The 17,861-nt window shown below is 31.1% G+C and overlaps 1 protein-coding gene across 2 annotated transcripts in view; it reads left to right on the forward strand.

Moving 5' to 3' along the window:
• Positions 1 to 17,861, forward strand: part of LOC139488104 (uncharacterized) — a 185,271-nt gene that overhangs the window by 163,790 nt on the left and 3,620 nt on the right. For both annotated transcript variants that reach the window (XM_071273494.1, XM_071273493.1), the window contains exons 3-11: positions 845 to 1,001; positions 2,399 to 2,443; positions 5,008 to 5,049; positions 6,737 to 6,874; positions 9,701 to 9,808; positions 10,829 to 10,860; positions 11,445 to 11,562; positions 13,376 to 13,429; positions 16,307 to 16,547. In XM_071273494.1, coding sequence (XP_071129595.1) covers positions 845 to 1,001; positions 2,399 to 2,443; positions 5,008 to 5,049; positions 6,737 to 6,874; positions 9,701 to 9,808; positions 10,829 to 10,860; positions 11,445 to 11,562; positions 13,376 to 13,429; positions 16,307 to 16,479 — 867 coding nt within the window. In that variant the 3' untranslated portion in view covers positions 16,480 to 16,547. The remainder of the gene's footprint in view (positions 1 to 844; positions 1,002 to 2,398; positions 2,444 to 5,007; positions 5,050 to 6,736; positions 6,875 to 9,700; positions 9,809 to 10,828; positions 10,861 to 11,444; positions 11,563 to 13,375; positions 13,430 to 16,306; positions 16,548 to 17,861) is intronic.

Below are 17,861 nucleotides of genomic sequence, written 5' to 3' on the forward strand. Positions count from 1 at the left end.
ACATTTGCCAGTCTGATATACAATAAAGTTTTTTTTAATGAAAACTTACTGTTTGTAACAATTTCCCGTCGGATTTCAGCAATATATTTGCACATTTTGAAATAAAGAATATGACATTCTTTGAATTGCAGAGAAGTAAATTAACTAATTGATTAAAAGTTACCACAGCTAAAATCATCAATACTTAGTAACTAAAGGTATTTGAACAGTAACACGCTGTTTCGGAGACGCTTCATCACGATTTCCTTTACTAATTGAAACCATAATATAATATATGTATAATCTTGTTATCAAAAAACAGCAAATCTACATTTTTATGAAATATATTTCTCTCAACTATGAAAGTTTGTGTCCACAAACAAACAAAAAAGCACAGAGTAATTTAACAAGCCCAAACATATTGTCAGTGTTGATAAATTTTGAAATATGATTGTCAATTTACCATTTAATTTGTTTTAAATATGATCAAGTCTTAAATTTCATACAATTTACTAATTTAAGAAAAAGACACAGGTATACAATTGATGCAATTGAATAAAGGCAACAGTAGTATACCGTTGTTCAAAATTCATAAATCGATAAGGAAACCCAACAAGACTTAAAATAAAGTCAATAGGAATTTTAAAAAATAAGCAAATAAATACGTATACAAGTCCTTTTAAAAATATTGAAGACTATAAACATTTCTGTTATTATACTGCAGCTTAGTCTACTATTATTATTATTATTATTATTATTATAATTATTATTATTATTATTATTATTATTATTATTATTATTATTATTATTGTTATTATTATTATTATTATTATTATTATTATTATTATTATTATTATTATTGTAGAGCAGACGTATTATTCAATGGATACCTTACATATTTGTTTGTACATGTCTGGTGTTAGCTGTATGGGCATTAGCTGTATATCCGTTAATGTGCTCTAACTATGCTCAGCAATCTGGTTCACATTCGTCTTATGTGAGGACATCAGATAACTTTAAAGGTAAACGATAGTATTTCAAACGATCAAAGCAAAACATTTGTAATGCATTTTTTCAGGATGACCACAAGCTTACACAATCAAATACTATTACAATATATTTTGAAAAGACAGATTACTTTTGCTAGAATCTAGCGTATGTAGCCACATATGTTGGTTTAATGCTGTCGCTCAAGTAAATGGAAAAACATATTAACAAAACTAACAGGTTTCATGAAGTCGCATCACAAATTTAATTGAAATTGGCAGTATTTATTTAGATATTTAATAATTGTTACAACCAGAAATCACCTGTAAAATGTAGCCAACAAAAGACACAAATCAATAATATAAAATTAACAAGATTTATTTAACACAAGTTTACAAGAAATATTGCTCAAAAAGAAATTTCAACTTAACTGTTAGAATAAGTGTCCGATCCTTTGTCTTTGTTAACCAGAATTCTTCTCTAAACTTTAACGTGTCTTTTCCAAACCAGATTCTTCTCTTTACTCTAGGTGGTACGGTTGTGTTTTCTGGCTCATAGGGATAATGCTCTTCAACTTTGTAATTGTTTGGCTTTATAAATATTTTGATATGAGCGTCACTGATGAGTCTTATGTAGACGAAACGCGCGTCTGGCGTACTAAATTATAATCCTGGTACCTTTGATAACTATATATAGCCTTTTACTTTTAAATCACCACTTTCTAACAAGGCCAAAAATTCTACATACATAGTTAACTGATTAACTTTCATTATAATATTAAGAAATGAATTTGAATAGGTGTCATGACGGTTTACTTTTTTTAGCTATCTTTTAGACCCTAGGACCAATAGTGCTTTTATGTCTTTTATCATGTAGCGAAAACAAATTCTCAAAACCTCATTTTCATCTGTTTGTAAAATTATTTCATATTTTTCTACACCTGATTCATCCCTCAGTTTGGGAGGAATATTCAGTTGCTACTATATTTTTTGTCCAATCCCGCTGTTCACTGGGTCGATTCAAAAGCTGGTGGACGTTAAATTCAGAGGGTATCATCAACCCAAAAGTCAGCACTTCAAGTTTGACATGAATACCAATTATATATATGGTCATTTTTTTTTATAAATTTACTGTTTGCAAAAGTATGAATTCAAAATACTTAGGATTTTCTCATCCCAGGCGTAGATTACCTCAGCCGTATTTGGAACATTTTTGGGGGATTTTTTTTTAATATGCTCTTATCAAAACAAAATGATTTTGGGGCTTAAATTTATCAAAGCATATTTCATTTCAACAGAACTGTGACAAACCTGCTGGCTGCCTTGTCAAAATTTGCCTTAAGTTGACAGTACCGATTGACCAGAATAACATCCTTATACTACTGACATAAACTAGTTTTTCAATGAAATATATATTTTATTCTCTTCTATAGAAAGAACACATATTTATTATACAGACGAAAAATATTTAAAGGCACGTAAGTACGAGTTTTCAAAAATCATTTAGTTATACATTTCATAGCATGGTTGTAAAATTGCCTCCAATATTTTGGGAAAATACAATAAAATATCAATTAAGAGTTATACGACCTGTTGATACTGTTTATAATGCTTTTTTGTTATTTTTTATTTATATGGATCTTGTCTGTACACCAGCTTTCATTATTTGTAATATCTTCAATTTTTCACTTATTCTTACAACATTTGTATAAACTTCAAGATTAAAAAAAAAACGGTTTTTTTCTAAAGTGAACATTGATTGGTTAAATATTTCTCAGTCATGTCCTGTGTTTGAATTTGTTTGTTAGCTTTTTGGTCATGAATGTTTGTCTCTAATATTTAATTAACTGTGCATTTGTATTCAGATATCGCAGATCAAATTTGTCCGTTCATTGTTTAATCATACGTTTTTTGATTGGGTTAAGTCTGCCAATTGATATTTTATCGTATGTTTTTCTTTGTTGTGATGTTATGCTATTGTTTCAGAAAAAGGGAGAAGGTTTGGATCCATTAAAACGTTTAATCCCGCGGCAAATGTTTGCACCTGTCCCAAGTCAGGAATCTGATGTACAGTAGTTGTCGTTTGTTTATGTAATATATACGTGTTTCTCGTTTCTCGTTTTGTTTATATAGATTAGACCGTTGGTTTTCCCGTTTGAATGGTTTTACACTAGTAATTTTGGGGCCCTTTATAGCTTGTTGTTCGGTGTGAGCCAACGCTCTGTGTTGAAGGCCGTACTTCAACCTATAATAGTTTACTTTTTAAATTGTTATTTGTATGGAGAGTTGTCTCATTGGCACTCACACCACATCTTCCTATATCTATTATATCTCATATTTCTGTCAACAAGTCATCTAAAATTATTAAAGTTGGGTTTTTTTTTAAATAAATGCAACATTGTGAGCAAAAAACCTATACATAAATAGAAAATACATGGAACGGAGTTTAATCTTAAAATTCCTAAAGTGTATATCCTGACGTTGGTGAAACTTTAAAACAATCAACAAACAAAAAATTAGAAATTGGTGTGTAAAAAGTGTAATTATGATCAGCTTTTGAAATAATGCATGCATTGATCTTTTACATTTATTATGAATTTATTGCGTATTATTGACAAATGTATAACATGATTGTTGATCGCAAGATCATTAAATTTCGGATTTTTTATCGAAGTTTATTGGATCGTCATATTGATTAACAGTCAAAGACAGAATCGCATAGCACGTGAAAAAATGTTTAAAAAAAAATGTTGAAAAAAATTCATACGTTCAAATTTGTTATTTAACTTTTCAGGAACATTTGTTAAGGGATTTAGTGTATCCAATTCATTCTTTACGAATCAATTACTACTAAAAACGTGGCGAAAAATACCAGAGGAACATTCAAACTCAAAGATCGTAAAAAGCTGACAATATCATGGCTAAAAATGAAAAAGACAAACAGAAAAATAATAGTACACAAGACACAACATAGAACAACTAAAGACTAAGCAACACGAACCCCACCAAAAAACTGGTGGTGATATCAGGTGCTCCAGAATGGTAGGTAGATCCTGCTTCGCATGTGGCACCGACATGTTGCTTATGTTATTACAAACCCGTTAAATAGTCTAACTAGGAAGGACACTTTTTTGAAAATGGAACTGATTGTAGATACGACATTTACGAACATATATATCCGATATCATCTGTGAAATGGCTATTCAATAACGGTCAACCAACTCGTGATGGCGTCCGTAAAATTTACGATGGAATGTTTTTAATTACACCATTTTGGAACTCTTGGTTTAATAGCTATCTTGTGGGCAGCAACCCTCTATCAAGGAAATCATGATAGGTTTATCTTCTCAATTGGGAGATATACAGTCCGTATGCAGGCGCTGCTGAAATGTTGCTAAATAGAAATGGAAAGTTCACAATTGCGAAGTTGCAATCATCTCTTTTGTCATTTTTACTAGGATCTCAAATGTACGTTTGTTTCTTTCTTTCATCACGGTGTTTCCCTCACACTTGCTTTACGGTGGCTTAATATTTCTTTGTTAAGGTCACTGCATACGGAAAACATTTACGAATGAGTGTACGACAAGATAATTATTTAATAGCAGTACATTTATGAGGATTTTGATGAGAACAAGTTTTCTTTTTAAAAGAAAGTGCATGTACACTAGTTTTATGGTATATCTTCAAAGGCCATTCAAGTATATTAAAATTGTTCAACATTTTGTTTTATTTTGAATATAAGTATCATATGACTTTGGTAATTAATTTAAAAGTTTACTGTGAATCAGAATAGACCCCATTGCGGAAGGATCCCTTAATTAGTAAGACAGTGCGTTTGAATATATGTTGGGTTCTTCCAAAAAATTATATTTTGTTATTTGTTGCTTCCCTCAAAGCGTAAAAGCAAAGAATGCTGGTTTCATCATAATGTGCCTGTTATACATGCAAATAAGCGGTCCGCCAGAATACACAAAGTATACAATGTGAACCTATTTTATCTGTTCAATGCAAATTGTACACTTATATTTTTTTCTTACCTAAGTTCCAGATAATTTGGATGAGTATTGTAAACCAAGAAAATATAGTAAGTATCAATTTAAATATTTATATGATCTGTATCTAATCATTTATTTAAATTTAGTACAACTGTAGTACAGAGATGTGCTATAACTTTGGATGTGATTATTATACACCAAATATCAAACGGCGTAGACTTAAGTGACTTAAAATCCCCGTTCGTCATTCATCAATCACAAAAAAAAAACACATACCGCATAGCAACGCAACATATATATAAGGTCCCGAAAAAATTAGGTAATTTGAGCGATAATAATATCAGGCAGATGTATATATAGTAAATAAAAACGAAACATAAATATGATATACATCATAACTTTCATGAAAATGTACATATGTATCATAAGTATATAGAAATAAATACACAAATTGAAAAAAGGTAACTTCTGGTTAATTTAGGCAATCGGAAAGAACTAAGCTTTAACTTATCAAAATATCCAAAGTTATTTAATGTTCCTATGAAGTACGGGGAATAATCCACTACTATCGTCTTATTAAATACTTAACACTAAACCAAATATTATGAGGTTATCTAATTATGTGATCGGCAATGGGAGAGAATTTGCTACTTCCGGTTTAACAAAGTCATTTCCTTAAAACCACTAACATTTTCCAAATATTATAAATTGTTTACTGAACATTGAATTACTGAAGTGCAACAAAAACAAAAGCCATAGCAACATACATAGAAACGAACTACTTGATATTAACAACCATCTTCCCGTCTTGGTACAGGACATTTAAAAAAAATGGTGGATTTGAACCTGGTTTCACGGCTAGCCAAACCTCCTACTTAGTACCAATGTTAAAAATACCGTTAAAATGACAGCATTACATAACAAGATTACAGTACAAATACATGCATACACTTAGGACAAAGAAATACATAAATAAAAAACATAATAGTACATTTCGACATGTTAACTTCAGTATAACAACGAAATCCTAAAATTTATTCACGATAGTACATAAAAGAATTACGAACTGTGCGTCACACAAATGTATCAACGTAATAAAAAGTGATATTTGTAAAAATAGTTATTTGATATATTTTATAGATATTAACATTTACAAGAACATAGATATTGAATTATGTTAGTAATAGAACCGTGTTATGTATTGTATTATCTAACTACGTATGTTAAAAAACATAAATTAGTTTCATGGGGGCAATTACTCCTTTAAATATCATCGAACTGATTGAAAACGAAATTCTTAATTTCTTGGCCATAACGGTCCTTGCTCCATTTTTTTTTATTTTTTGTCTCGATCTTTTAATTTTCAGAAAAATAGTAAAGCAAAGAGGCCTTTGACCTTGACCTCATTCTCTGATTAAAAAAACAAAGTCTGTTATCGTAATTTACCAGACGTTATTCTACTAAAAAACTTGTTTTAAATATTCAGAGATAAAGATCTTGTTAAAAGTCTTTATTTACTACGACCCAATAATATCGGCTTTGCGTCAAGTCTTTGCTTTCGATTTGAAGAAAAAAACAACGTTCTTTTGATTGCTGTTACAGTTTTCAAGATATTCAATGTCTTCTTATGATCAACGGCCTCATATAAAAGACTTAAGGATTTATGTAGAACTTAGAAATATAGAAAGAAAGCTCTGTTTACATGGAAGCAGATTGTTTTGGTACAAATTTAACAGATAATTCGAAAGAAGTAGTCAACTTTTTTTTGTAATGCAGATGGATCTGGAGTTTATGTTAAGTTGTGGCAATGTCCTGGAACTCAATTGTATATCCCTCAACGATGTTTGTGCGACTATAACACTACGTGTCCAGATATAAATGGTGCCCAGGCCGACCATTATAGAAAAAGAACATGTGAGTACAACACCGCTAATCCTGATTGCATACTCACTAATAAAACGTGTGATAAAACAGCGGTTACATCTTGCTTCTTTTCTTAGAAAAATAACACATCAAATCTGAACCATGGAAAGTTGAAATTTTGTTTTATCTAAATATTATTCATCTGCAAGACGAACGGGTCGACCAACCCTTATGTTCTGTAGAACTGATGACCATGGAATCAAACACACACACATGTGAAGGAATAAAAGAGGGACGAAAGATACCAAAGGTACAGTCAACGGACGTAAACTAGAATGGACATGCTTTTTCAGTTGTCGTAACTCTTTTACAAAATGAATATGCTATTATGAATAGTATGCTCTAAAAATACTTATGGTAAGGACAACTTCGTAAATAATAAAAACAACAGTAGAACACCGCTGTTCAAAGTCATAAATCGATTGAGAGAAAACAAATCCGAATTACAAATAAACCGAGGGAAACACTTCATCTATAAGAGAGAAAAAAGGAACAACATGAATACTGAAGTGCAACAAACACAAACGGCAACATACATAGTAATGAGCTATTTGATAACAACTGCCATGTTCCTGACTTGGTAATGACATTTTTAGAACAAATGGTGGGTTGAATCGGGTTTCATGGGTAGCTAAACATCCCACTTATATGGCAATGTTAAAAATATATAAAAACAAAATTTTATTACACATACCATACATGAAATCAGGGACAAACCATTCATGTTAGCGATGTTCACTCTACATGTCTAGCTATATCTGGTATTATATCACATGTGCAAAATCCTATGTTTACATTTTCTGTGACTTGACCGTATTAATAAACTAACGTAGAACTGGTGTATAACAAAACATTTTATTTTCCGTGGGCACATTTCTATCAGAAAACGTTAGTATAGTATTCATATTTTAATCATTCTATTGAATTTAGGGGTTTTAGATGAAAAATAATAAATTTAATACTAGAAATAAAGAAAATTAATATTCTCTTTTGCGCAGAAGCATTATATAAAAAGGCACCTATGCCCTGATATATACAGCACTACATCCTTACAAGAACTGAAACTATTCCATGGTTATCGAATACATTCCTCTCCGTTTAAATACAACTAGATACTCCAAGTAGCCTGTATCGCTCACATGATATTTTTGTATACAATTGATGCATGAAATAATGCAATCGTTAAACTCTTGCTCTAGTTTCAAACTGCATTTTCCCCTATGTTCTATTTTAAGCCATTTCTGCTATGTTGGTTGGCAGGTAGGGTCATCGGACACGTTTTTTAAAAACTAAATATCGTAATGCTTATGTGAGGCCAAGTTTGGCTAGATTTGTCTCAGTTGTTTCAGGAGAAGACTTTTGTAAAAGATTACAAAATTTTGGAAAAATTGTTGAATTTTACTTTAAAGGAAAATAACTCCTTGAGGGGTCAATTCACTCTTCTGGTCAAGTTGACTTATTTGTAGATCTTACTTTGCTGAACATTATTGCTGTTTACAAATTATCTCTATCTATACCATTATTCAAAATAATAACAAAAAACAACAAAATTTCCTTAAAATTACCAATTCAGGGGCAGCAACCTTACAACAGATCGTCTGATTCGTCTGAAAATTTCAGGACAAATATATCTTAACCTGATCAACATTTTTATCTGCGTCAAATTTGCTCTAAATGCTTTTTATTTTAGAAATATAAGCCAAACCCTGTATTTTACCACTATGTTCTATTTTAAGCAAAGTCGGCCATGTTGGTTGGCATGTGAGTTCATAGGACACATTTTTTAAACTAGTTACACTAATAATGATTGTGATCAAGTTTGGTTAAATTGTCTCAGCAGTTTCAGAGGAGAAGATTTTTGTAAGATTACGAAATTTACAAAAAATTGTTAAAAATTTACTTTAAAGAACAATCACTCTTTAAGGTGTCAATTGACCATTTTGGTCATGTTGACTTGTTTGTAGATCTAACTCAGCTTTATTATTGCCTTTTACGGTTTATCTGTATCTATAATAAAATCAAAGATAAAAACCAAAAACTACAAAATTTCCTTAAAATTACTAATTCAGGGGCAGCAACCTATAAACGGGTTGTCAGATTCGTCTGAAATTATCAGGACAAATAAATCTTTACCTGATTAGCAATTTTAGTCATATCGTATTGCTCTAAATGCTTTGGTTTCAGAGATATAAGCCAAAATCTACATTTGACCCCAATGTTCTATTTTTAGCCATGGATGCCATCGATCTTGGTTGGTTGGCCGGGTCATCGGACACATTTTTAAAACTAGATAACCCAATGATGATTGTGGTCAAGTTTGGTTACATTTGGCTGAGTAGTTTTAGAGGAGAAGATTTTTATACAATTTAACGACGACGACGAAGACGACGACGACGACGACGACAACGATTAAGACGACGACGACGACGACGACGAAGACGACGACGACGACGACGACGGACGACATACGCCAAGTGATGAGAACCAAGAGCTCGAAATGGTGAAGTTGAAATCATTCCTTAGTAAAATTTACGGACGCCATCGTCAGTTGGTTGACCGTTATGGAATATCTGTTTCATAGATGATATAGGATATGTTCCTGATGTCGTATCTACAATTCGGTTCACTTATCAAATTAGACTATTTAGGGTTTATCAGGTTTGTAAAAAGGACAACGAAGTCAATAGGCAAAGAAGGAAAATGATTTATTGTTTCAATTCTCTTACTTTAACATTAAAGGCAACTTCTGTGATAATATGAAGAATTTTATTTTTACTAATTCATGAACTTAAACTATAAATATAACATGTTTTACAGGTAAAAATTGTACAGAAAAAGATAATTGTCCCTGTCAGAACTCCAGCAAATGTAAAAGATGCACTGCTCATAACAAGTATACATATGTGCGGTGTGACTGTATACAAGGTACACATTTAGTTCTAATACACGTGTAATACTATCAAATTATAGCACGTTTTGGAAGGAGTAACAATTGATGTACTAAAAGGGAACGATTATATGTCCCTCTCTGGGAAAAAGTAAAAACACAAAAATTCTTGACTTGGTAAAGGCATTTTCAAATGCAGAAAATGGTTTTATAGCGCTTAACCTCTCACTTGTATTTCAGTCGCATCAAATTCTATTATATTTACAACGATGCGTTGCAGACATAATCGGTAAAATTGTCAAAATAAGAACACTGCAGTCATCACTATGGCATAGTCTCAATTAGAACAAAAACAGACAAATATTTAACAAAGAAACACATAAAGCATCTATCAAAGGACTCTGAATAATAAAGCAGACTACTTATAACAATAATTGTGTAAATACAATATATTCAAGGATGTACTTAGGAGAAATTTAAAAAAAAATATAGAATTCAAAATCGATACTTCAAGTCGGAAAAGTATTAATCAAGGCACAAAATAAGCAATAAATATTAATAGGTTATGGAGCTCCTTTTCGAGATATTTGATTTTCAAAAAATGGTGGGAAAAGGCTCGGACTTTTATTTTTTGGGTTTCAAATGAATAGAAAATCAATCAAGAATCTGCATTTTGATGAATGACCTTTTATTAGCTATTGAAGTCTTACATGAAAAGAAAGATGGGTGTTATTGCGCAAAATATTTTACCCTGTAATGAAGGGAAAAAAAACGGAGTCCAAACATCTGATTCATATTCCTAAACCTCACCTAAGTACATCCTTGAGTATATTATGACGCTCGTACATACTTTGATAAGTTACATAACTATATGCAAAACATAACAATATTGCTCTATTAAAAAATGTCTTGTCAATATGAATCTTGCAACAACTACACGATAAACTAAAATATAAAACAAACAAATGATGTATCATTTCTCTGTAAAATGCGCATTTTCTTCTTCTATATCTTCGTATATTGATACTTTTTTCTTTAATTACCAATATAAAATATAGGAACAAATGGTACCTACTGTACAAAGATAACTGTAAGTAAATACACTATCATATATAATAACTTATTTGCCAAACATGGACTTACTTTTATTTGAATTATCAAAAATAAAATTTCATTTGCTAAATGTGTCACAAAGACTTAGAAGAGTTTTCACCAATGCAATAATAGTAGCAAAACATAAATAATATTACTTCATGTATGTAAATTTGCGTTGAAATGCTGTAATTGACAAAATGCAATTAAATTTATTTTATTTTCGAAATGCGATTTATAGTGCAATCCATTCTTCTGGTATATGTTACAGTGGTTTTACCAGCGATAGAACATTGAATGTATGCAATTATACATACATGTTAAACAAAGTACAAAGTATGCTATAAAAACGATATAATGCGCTGTTCTAGCCAGCTTGCGTACTTTGTCATAGACAGGCCCTCAAATCTGTAATGTATTCAAATAGAATTTTAAAAAAATGTTTACGTTCTAATTATCTGCACTCGAAAAGCGTAGAGTAGTGCATCCCGTTTTTTTTAACCTTTTTATATCTTGGACCTCAAGTTATTTTTTGTAAAAGTTGGGTGTTAAAACTGTTAATTTTTCATACATTTTTTTTAGAAAAGACATTGTACTCTATGCAAAAGGACAAATGGATTGGAAAACTGCAAAAACTCTAACAACCGAGAATGTTTTATACAATTAAATACAACTAACACATATATCTGTAATTGGACAGGTAGGTCAGGCAAGAAATATCGTTATTACAGAAAATAAATAATAAACTAGGAGTCGAAGTAATTAAACTGACCATTTACTAGTACATGATATCAAACTAATTCTCTAGACCATACATTTAAGGAATGCTTGGTTCTTAATGCTCTTCAACTTCGTACTTTATTTCGCCTTTTTAACTTTTTTTATTCGAGCGATACTGATGATATAGACCAATACTAGTGGCGTTATCTTGTATATTGTAATTCAACTTAATAACAATACATTGAATACACAATAATACACCAATCTGAATTGCGTCACAAACTCATTTTTTAAACATATATTCATATAAGTTATTCCGGTAATGCAGGGATTTTTTTTACTAAATCAGGAATGTTTGATTTATTAAACTGAATTGTTATAAGTAGGTCGAACATACCAATTCTCCGAACGATTGCAGTATGCAAGATAGATGACTGTTTTATTAGCTTTCCATTTACACTTTTCTTCTATGTTTTATCATTTTTATCAAAAGCAAGAACCTACTGAAAGTAATTAATCTTGCGTTTGTTTTTTCAAATAGTCAATATTAGTTACACACATAGCATATCCCTTTATTTGCTTGGATCAGAGTGATTGATCAATGTCCTCGGAGTTTAGTATTTTTAAGAATTTACTTGTTACAACATACACATATACAGAAAATGTAAATTTATAGAATTCCAATTGGAAATAATGCTACATTTTCAATACCTACTGAAAAACACTGTTCAAAACATCTAACACTTACAAACAAACATTTTTTATGATGCATCAACTTGCTAAATACAACAAACAAAAAGCGGCAAAAATATGTCCATATTTATACAAATCAATGAAGCTTGGGTTGATGATAAAAAAAATAGTTACAGATGCACGAAAATTCATGCTAATTTTGGAGTGATACTATTCATGGACAGATTGACGTCTTTCCACAACTGCCAGTCTATATACAATGGGTTATATATCATGTAATGCATGCCAACAAAAATCGACAATGTAACACTTTATTTGGTAAAAATATTGGAATAAAACATGCTGCAACAGTTTCCATCAAAACGAACGCAGATTTAGGGGATATATTATACTGTCACAAACGGAATGAAGGTTTTCAACGGTACACATCTAATCTTAAATCTAACACTCAGACGTTGTAAGATACAGTTTAAAAATTGAAGCTCGTAACTCTGGCACCATTTTTTTTTGAGCGCAGAATTATAAAAGAGGGGCAAAAGATACCAGAGGAACAGTCAAACTCATAAATCGAAAATAAACTGACAACGCCATGAATAAAAATGAAAAAGACAAACAGACAAATAATACTACCCAAGAAACAACATAGAAAACTAAAGACTGAGCAACAAGGACCGCACTTCAAGCGAATAACAGTATAAAGTGTGGATAAAGACCCGAAAAGTGGACTATGTTTACATCTTCATTGCTTAGGATCTAAAATGTCACATTGAACATCTGGTAGTTCTGTCGATCTTATCGCTAAGTCGGTTTACAAATGTAGAAGCATGACTTCTATTATCGGTTATACCTTTCGAGATCACAGCAATTCATTTATTAATTAAAGGTATTTCACAGGCAAAGGTATAAAGGGTCATAAAAATGCAACTGTTAAAAATTACTAGTAGTTATCGTCAGTGTCATTGTCATTCAGTTTTAAGATGTATATAATACTGACAAATTTTATAATAATAATTATTATTATTCAGATAAATTTATTTTTAAACATTTTTTTTTAATAATTTAAGATCTGTTTATTGTGATTTATTTTCTGTCTGTTTCAGAAACAATGGGTAATAATTATCCGAAATGCGGACAGACAATTCCAGTTAAAGAAGGTACATATGAATAAACTTATCATAGAAACCAGGATTGAAATTTTATAATTACGCCAGACGCGCGTTTTTTCTACAAAAGACTCATCAGTTACGTAAGAATCAAAATATGCTCAAAAGGCCAAATAAACTACGAAGTTGAAGAGCATTGAGGACCAAATTTTTTGGTCAAATACAGCTAAAGTTATCTATTCCTGAAGAAGAAAAGCCTTAGTACTTCAAAAATTTAAAGTTTTGTTAACAGTTAACTTATAACTATGAACATATCAATGATAACTCAGGTCAACACAGAAGTGTGTGACTACTGGACTGGTGATTGATACCTTCGGGGAATTAAAAGTTTTTATAATTCGATTTAATTGTTAGTTTAATTGACGATTTTCCTTAACATCTATTCTGTGTGATAAATCAGTGGAAATGGGTATTGTGTCAAAGAGACAACAACCTGACCATAGAATTAACAACAGTAGAAGGTCACCAATTGGTCTTCAATTCAGCGAAAAACTCCCGCACCTGGAGGCGTCTTTTAGCTGGCCCCTAAACAAATATCTATACTAGTTCAGTGATAATGGACGTCATACTAGACTCCAAATTATACACAAGAAACTAAAATTAAAAATCATACAAGACTAACAATGGCCAGAGTCTCCTGACTTGGAACAGGCGCAAAAATTTCTTCTTTTTTTTTACGATTCTGTTTTTTTAGCACAAAACATACATAGTAGCGCTACGCTTTCCAGATTGGGTTGCATTAAAATATCCTTCAGAACTAGAAATAAAAGAAATAAAAGACAAAGTTTCCTCCACCTCTTGTGTAGACTTATACCTCGAATTTGATGTAAGCAATATACCAACTTCACCTGCATATATGATATACAATACCTATATCATTCGGTATTAAGAGCTTGCAGCTTCAACTCAGACTTTATTAAACGTCACTAGTAGCTGAGCAAAAAGTTGCTTAACAAGGATTAAATAATACATGATGGTCTTTAAGTATATATTCTCTTTATTGACGGTGTTTGTCATCTTAATTACGTGTGATGCGTTCTTGTTTTTGTCTTTCTAAATTATCAAACTTTGCTGTTTAGTCCATTTTGGTACTGTGGATTCATTTATTTTCGTGGATACCTATATTCTTGGGTTAAGGAAAACTGACACTTTCGTGGATATTTAATTTCGAGGTTTTGACAAAGTCTGCATATAAGCCAATGGAAAATTTACTGTTCGTTGACCACTTAAATTCGTGGTTAACCTGTACCAACGAAATCCACGAAAATTTGTATCCGACGAATATAAATGAATCCACAGTAACACCTTTTGGCGTGATTCGGTAATACACCCCACCATTGTATTATTGTGCTGTGGTTTTGGATTTTTTTTTTTTTTTTTTTTTTTTTGCTTATGCGCTTGTTTTTGCCATTTTGTGATTAAGATTATATTAACACAATACTGGTCCGAGACCACAATTGTCGTCCCTTGATTTTCGTTGTTCACGAATATAGTCCCTAGTGTTAACAGTGGGTTACTTGCCATTAATTTTTATACCCCTTCCAAATTTATTTCTCCATGTTTAATACCTCAAATTGCAAGTAGGGGTGAAGTTACACTGTAAAATAGTTTGGGTCCAGAATTTGAAAGAAAAGTAGTGATTTGGTCCAGCTGAAAAAGGTTAAAAATTAACCTTCGGAAGCTGTTAAAAGATTTCAAGACGCCCTAGACATAAAATTGTCCATATTTTGAGTTAGAGTCGATGAAGTTTTCTATAATTTTGATATAATTTGTCGCAAGAGTAGTACAACACACTGTAAAAATTTCATTGAGAAAGCGCAGGTGGGATTTTTTTAATTTTCATTTATGTTCTAAATGAAATGCACTACGAAATAATTGTGGTCTCGGACCTAAACTGACTGATGGAATTGTATGCGACTGTTATACAAGTGAGAGGTTTATCTAGCAAAAAAAAAAGGTTTAATTCCCTATTTTCATCATAAGGAAATGCCTGTACCAATTCAGGAATAAAACAGTTGTTTACCATCCGTTGGATGTCTTTGAACTTTTGATTTTGCCATTTGATAAGGCAATTCCTTATGGATTTCCTTAGAGTTCAGTGTTTTTGTTAGTTTACTGTTGTCTGTCTTTTGATCCCTGACAGTAACTCATTTACAAGATATGATTAAACAAATGACATGCTCATATGATTTGGACGCTTATTGTCAAGATGACCACGATGATATCTACCATTGGGTGGCTAAACAAATAAGTTGTGTTGCTGTTCCCCCATACCTTTGATCATCTTTTTTTTAAGAATAAGGTTAAATATACTAACCGTAGACATATTACAGGAAGCCAATTTCATGTTTGTCCATAACTTAATTTAATGTATCTTTGAAAATATAGTGTCAATTTTTGCACACAGCGGGATGGCATACTTGTCACGAACAGTGTTCATTTTACTATTCTGAATGGACATGTTTTAAAATTCATTTTCAAGCTCAGTAACAAAGCGGCATCTTTTCAAAATCTACTAGCACACCATTCATTACATACTCTCATTTGTACTGACTGATTGGGTGGATGGACCTAAAAAGAAATGGTAATCCTATTCCAAACTTACTAGGTATTATTTATTGATGTATCTCAGCCGGGTTGCAAGAAATGTTAAACCAAGCTATTAGTGCAATCATTATTCGCGTAAATGCGTACTTTTTTGCTGCGATAGATATATCGCAAAATGAAACTGTCTACTTAAGGATATTTTTTTAGGATTTTCCACATTATTCCACTTTGGTTGGAAAATAAATTTTCTGAAGGACGGTACAAAATGATGTGTAATTATTTTATGTATGATTGTATTGTTGCTATTCATTCATATTTCAGGACTGTCAGAATCAGAAGCTCCTGGCAGTGTTCGTCAACACAGTGATCCTCAACAGAAAACGTCATATAATTTATTGTGGGCAATATTTGTACTTCTTTTGATAGCTGTTATGTGGTGGAGTTGTGAAAAATTTCGAACAATTACCAACAGATGTCGCAAGAATCGAACATAGCTGTATACAAAACGTGAATAGATGCACAACAGTATATTGAAGTATAATAAAGTGTTATCGTACTTTTTGTAATACTGTGAAAGTACTTTAATTCGTGGGTATCAATTTTCGTGGTTTTAGCAATATTTACATGTTCGTGGGTTTTTAAATTCGTCGATTTTAGTTTTCTAAAAAAATTTTAGAAAAATTAAAGCCTTTAGAAACGAAAGTTACAAATAGTCTGAATTGAAGGAAATTGTAAAGTAAACATTGATCCTGGAAATCGTAATGACAACACTAATTAACCCAAGATAAAGTGATCATCAGATTAAGGACCATCAAAGGTGTTAATTAGGCCATACACATGTCACCGGTTTATTCCTTGAATGCCAACATCCTTTGTTCTACCGACAATTTACCTGTAAAATTATGTTGGCGTTCAAGGAATAGGTGCAAGTAGTTATCACAACAAAAGTGCATGCTTATCAAAAAAATCATACTAATTAAACAAATAGGTAAATACAGGTAGCTAAATCTAGTTCATGTTTGTTAAGTTGTAAAAAATCATATTTTGCTGCTCCTGCTTGAACAAATATGGATTCTCTTAAAATGAAACTTTCAAAAGTGTTGCATCACAAAGTCAGGACTGTAAGGATTCCAGTTTGCACAAATTTTACAATAGACTCTTTGGACTTTGAAGGTTTTTTTTTCTTCAATATTTCTATAGTTGTGTTCTGTAATATCCTTAGAAGTAAACTATTTTTTAAATTTCATTAATTGTACAACTGAAATCTTCATATAGTTTATGTTTTATAAAAATAATAAAATATTTAGATTTATATGGAACTAAACAAATCTCTTATATCCTTTATTTAGTTTGAAATAATTGTATTAAACTAAAATTTCATTAAATTTTTAATATTTCTTATGTAAATATTAACATATTCATTCCAAACATATTTTTTTTATTAAAAGTAATGAAACATTTTAATTTTCTTTATTTTTTTAAATTCATAATAATTTTACCCCTAAAATCTTCTATTTTTCCTTATGAGAAAGTGATCAAATGTTGTTGCATTTCTATAAATTTCATTAATTATTTTTAACAGTTAAATACTTATAAAAACACCTATTGTTATTATATAAACATCTATTGAAATATTTTTGTTGGCATTCAAGGAATAGGTACCATATAGAATGTTGGCATTCGAGGAAGACACCTAAAGAAATCAGTATCATAAACAAATGTTGTAAGCGTATCTATAATTGTCAAATAATTCTTATTTTAAAATCAAGCCCAGCATGAAATTAATTTTTCCCATATGTACGAGAACTATGAGGATATTATAAAATGAACACTTTATTATACTTGCATATCAATACCGGAAATCTGACTTTCATGG

The sequence above is a fragment of the Mytilus edulis genome, chromosome 9, assembly GCF_963676685.1.
Source record: "Mytilus edulis chromosome 9, xbMytEdul2.2, whole genome shotgun sequence".
Lineage (NCBI taxonomy): Eukaryota > Metazoa > Mollusca > Bivalvia > Mytilida > Mytilidae > Mytilus > Mytilus edulis.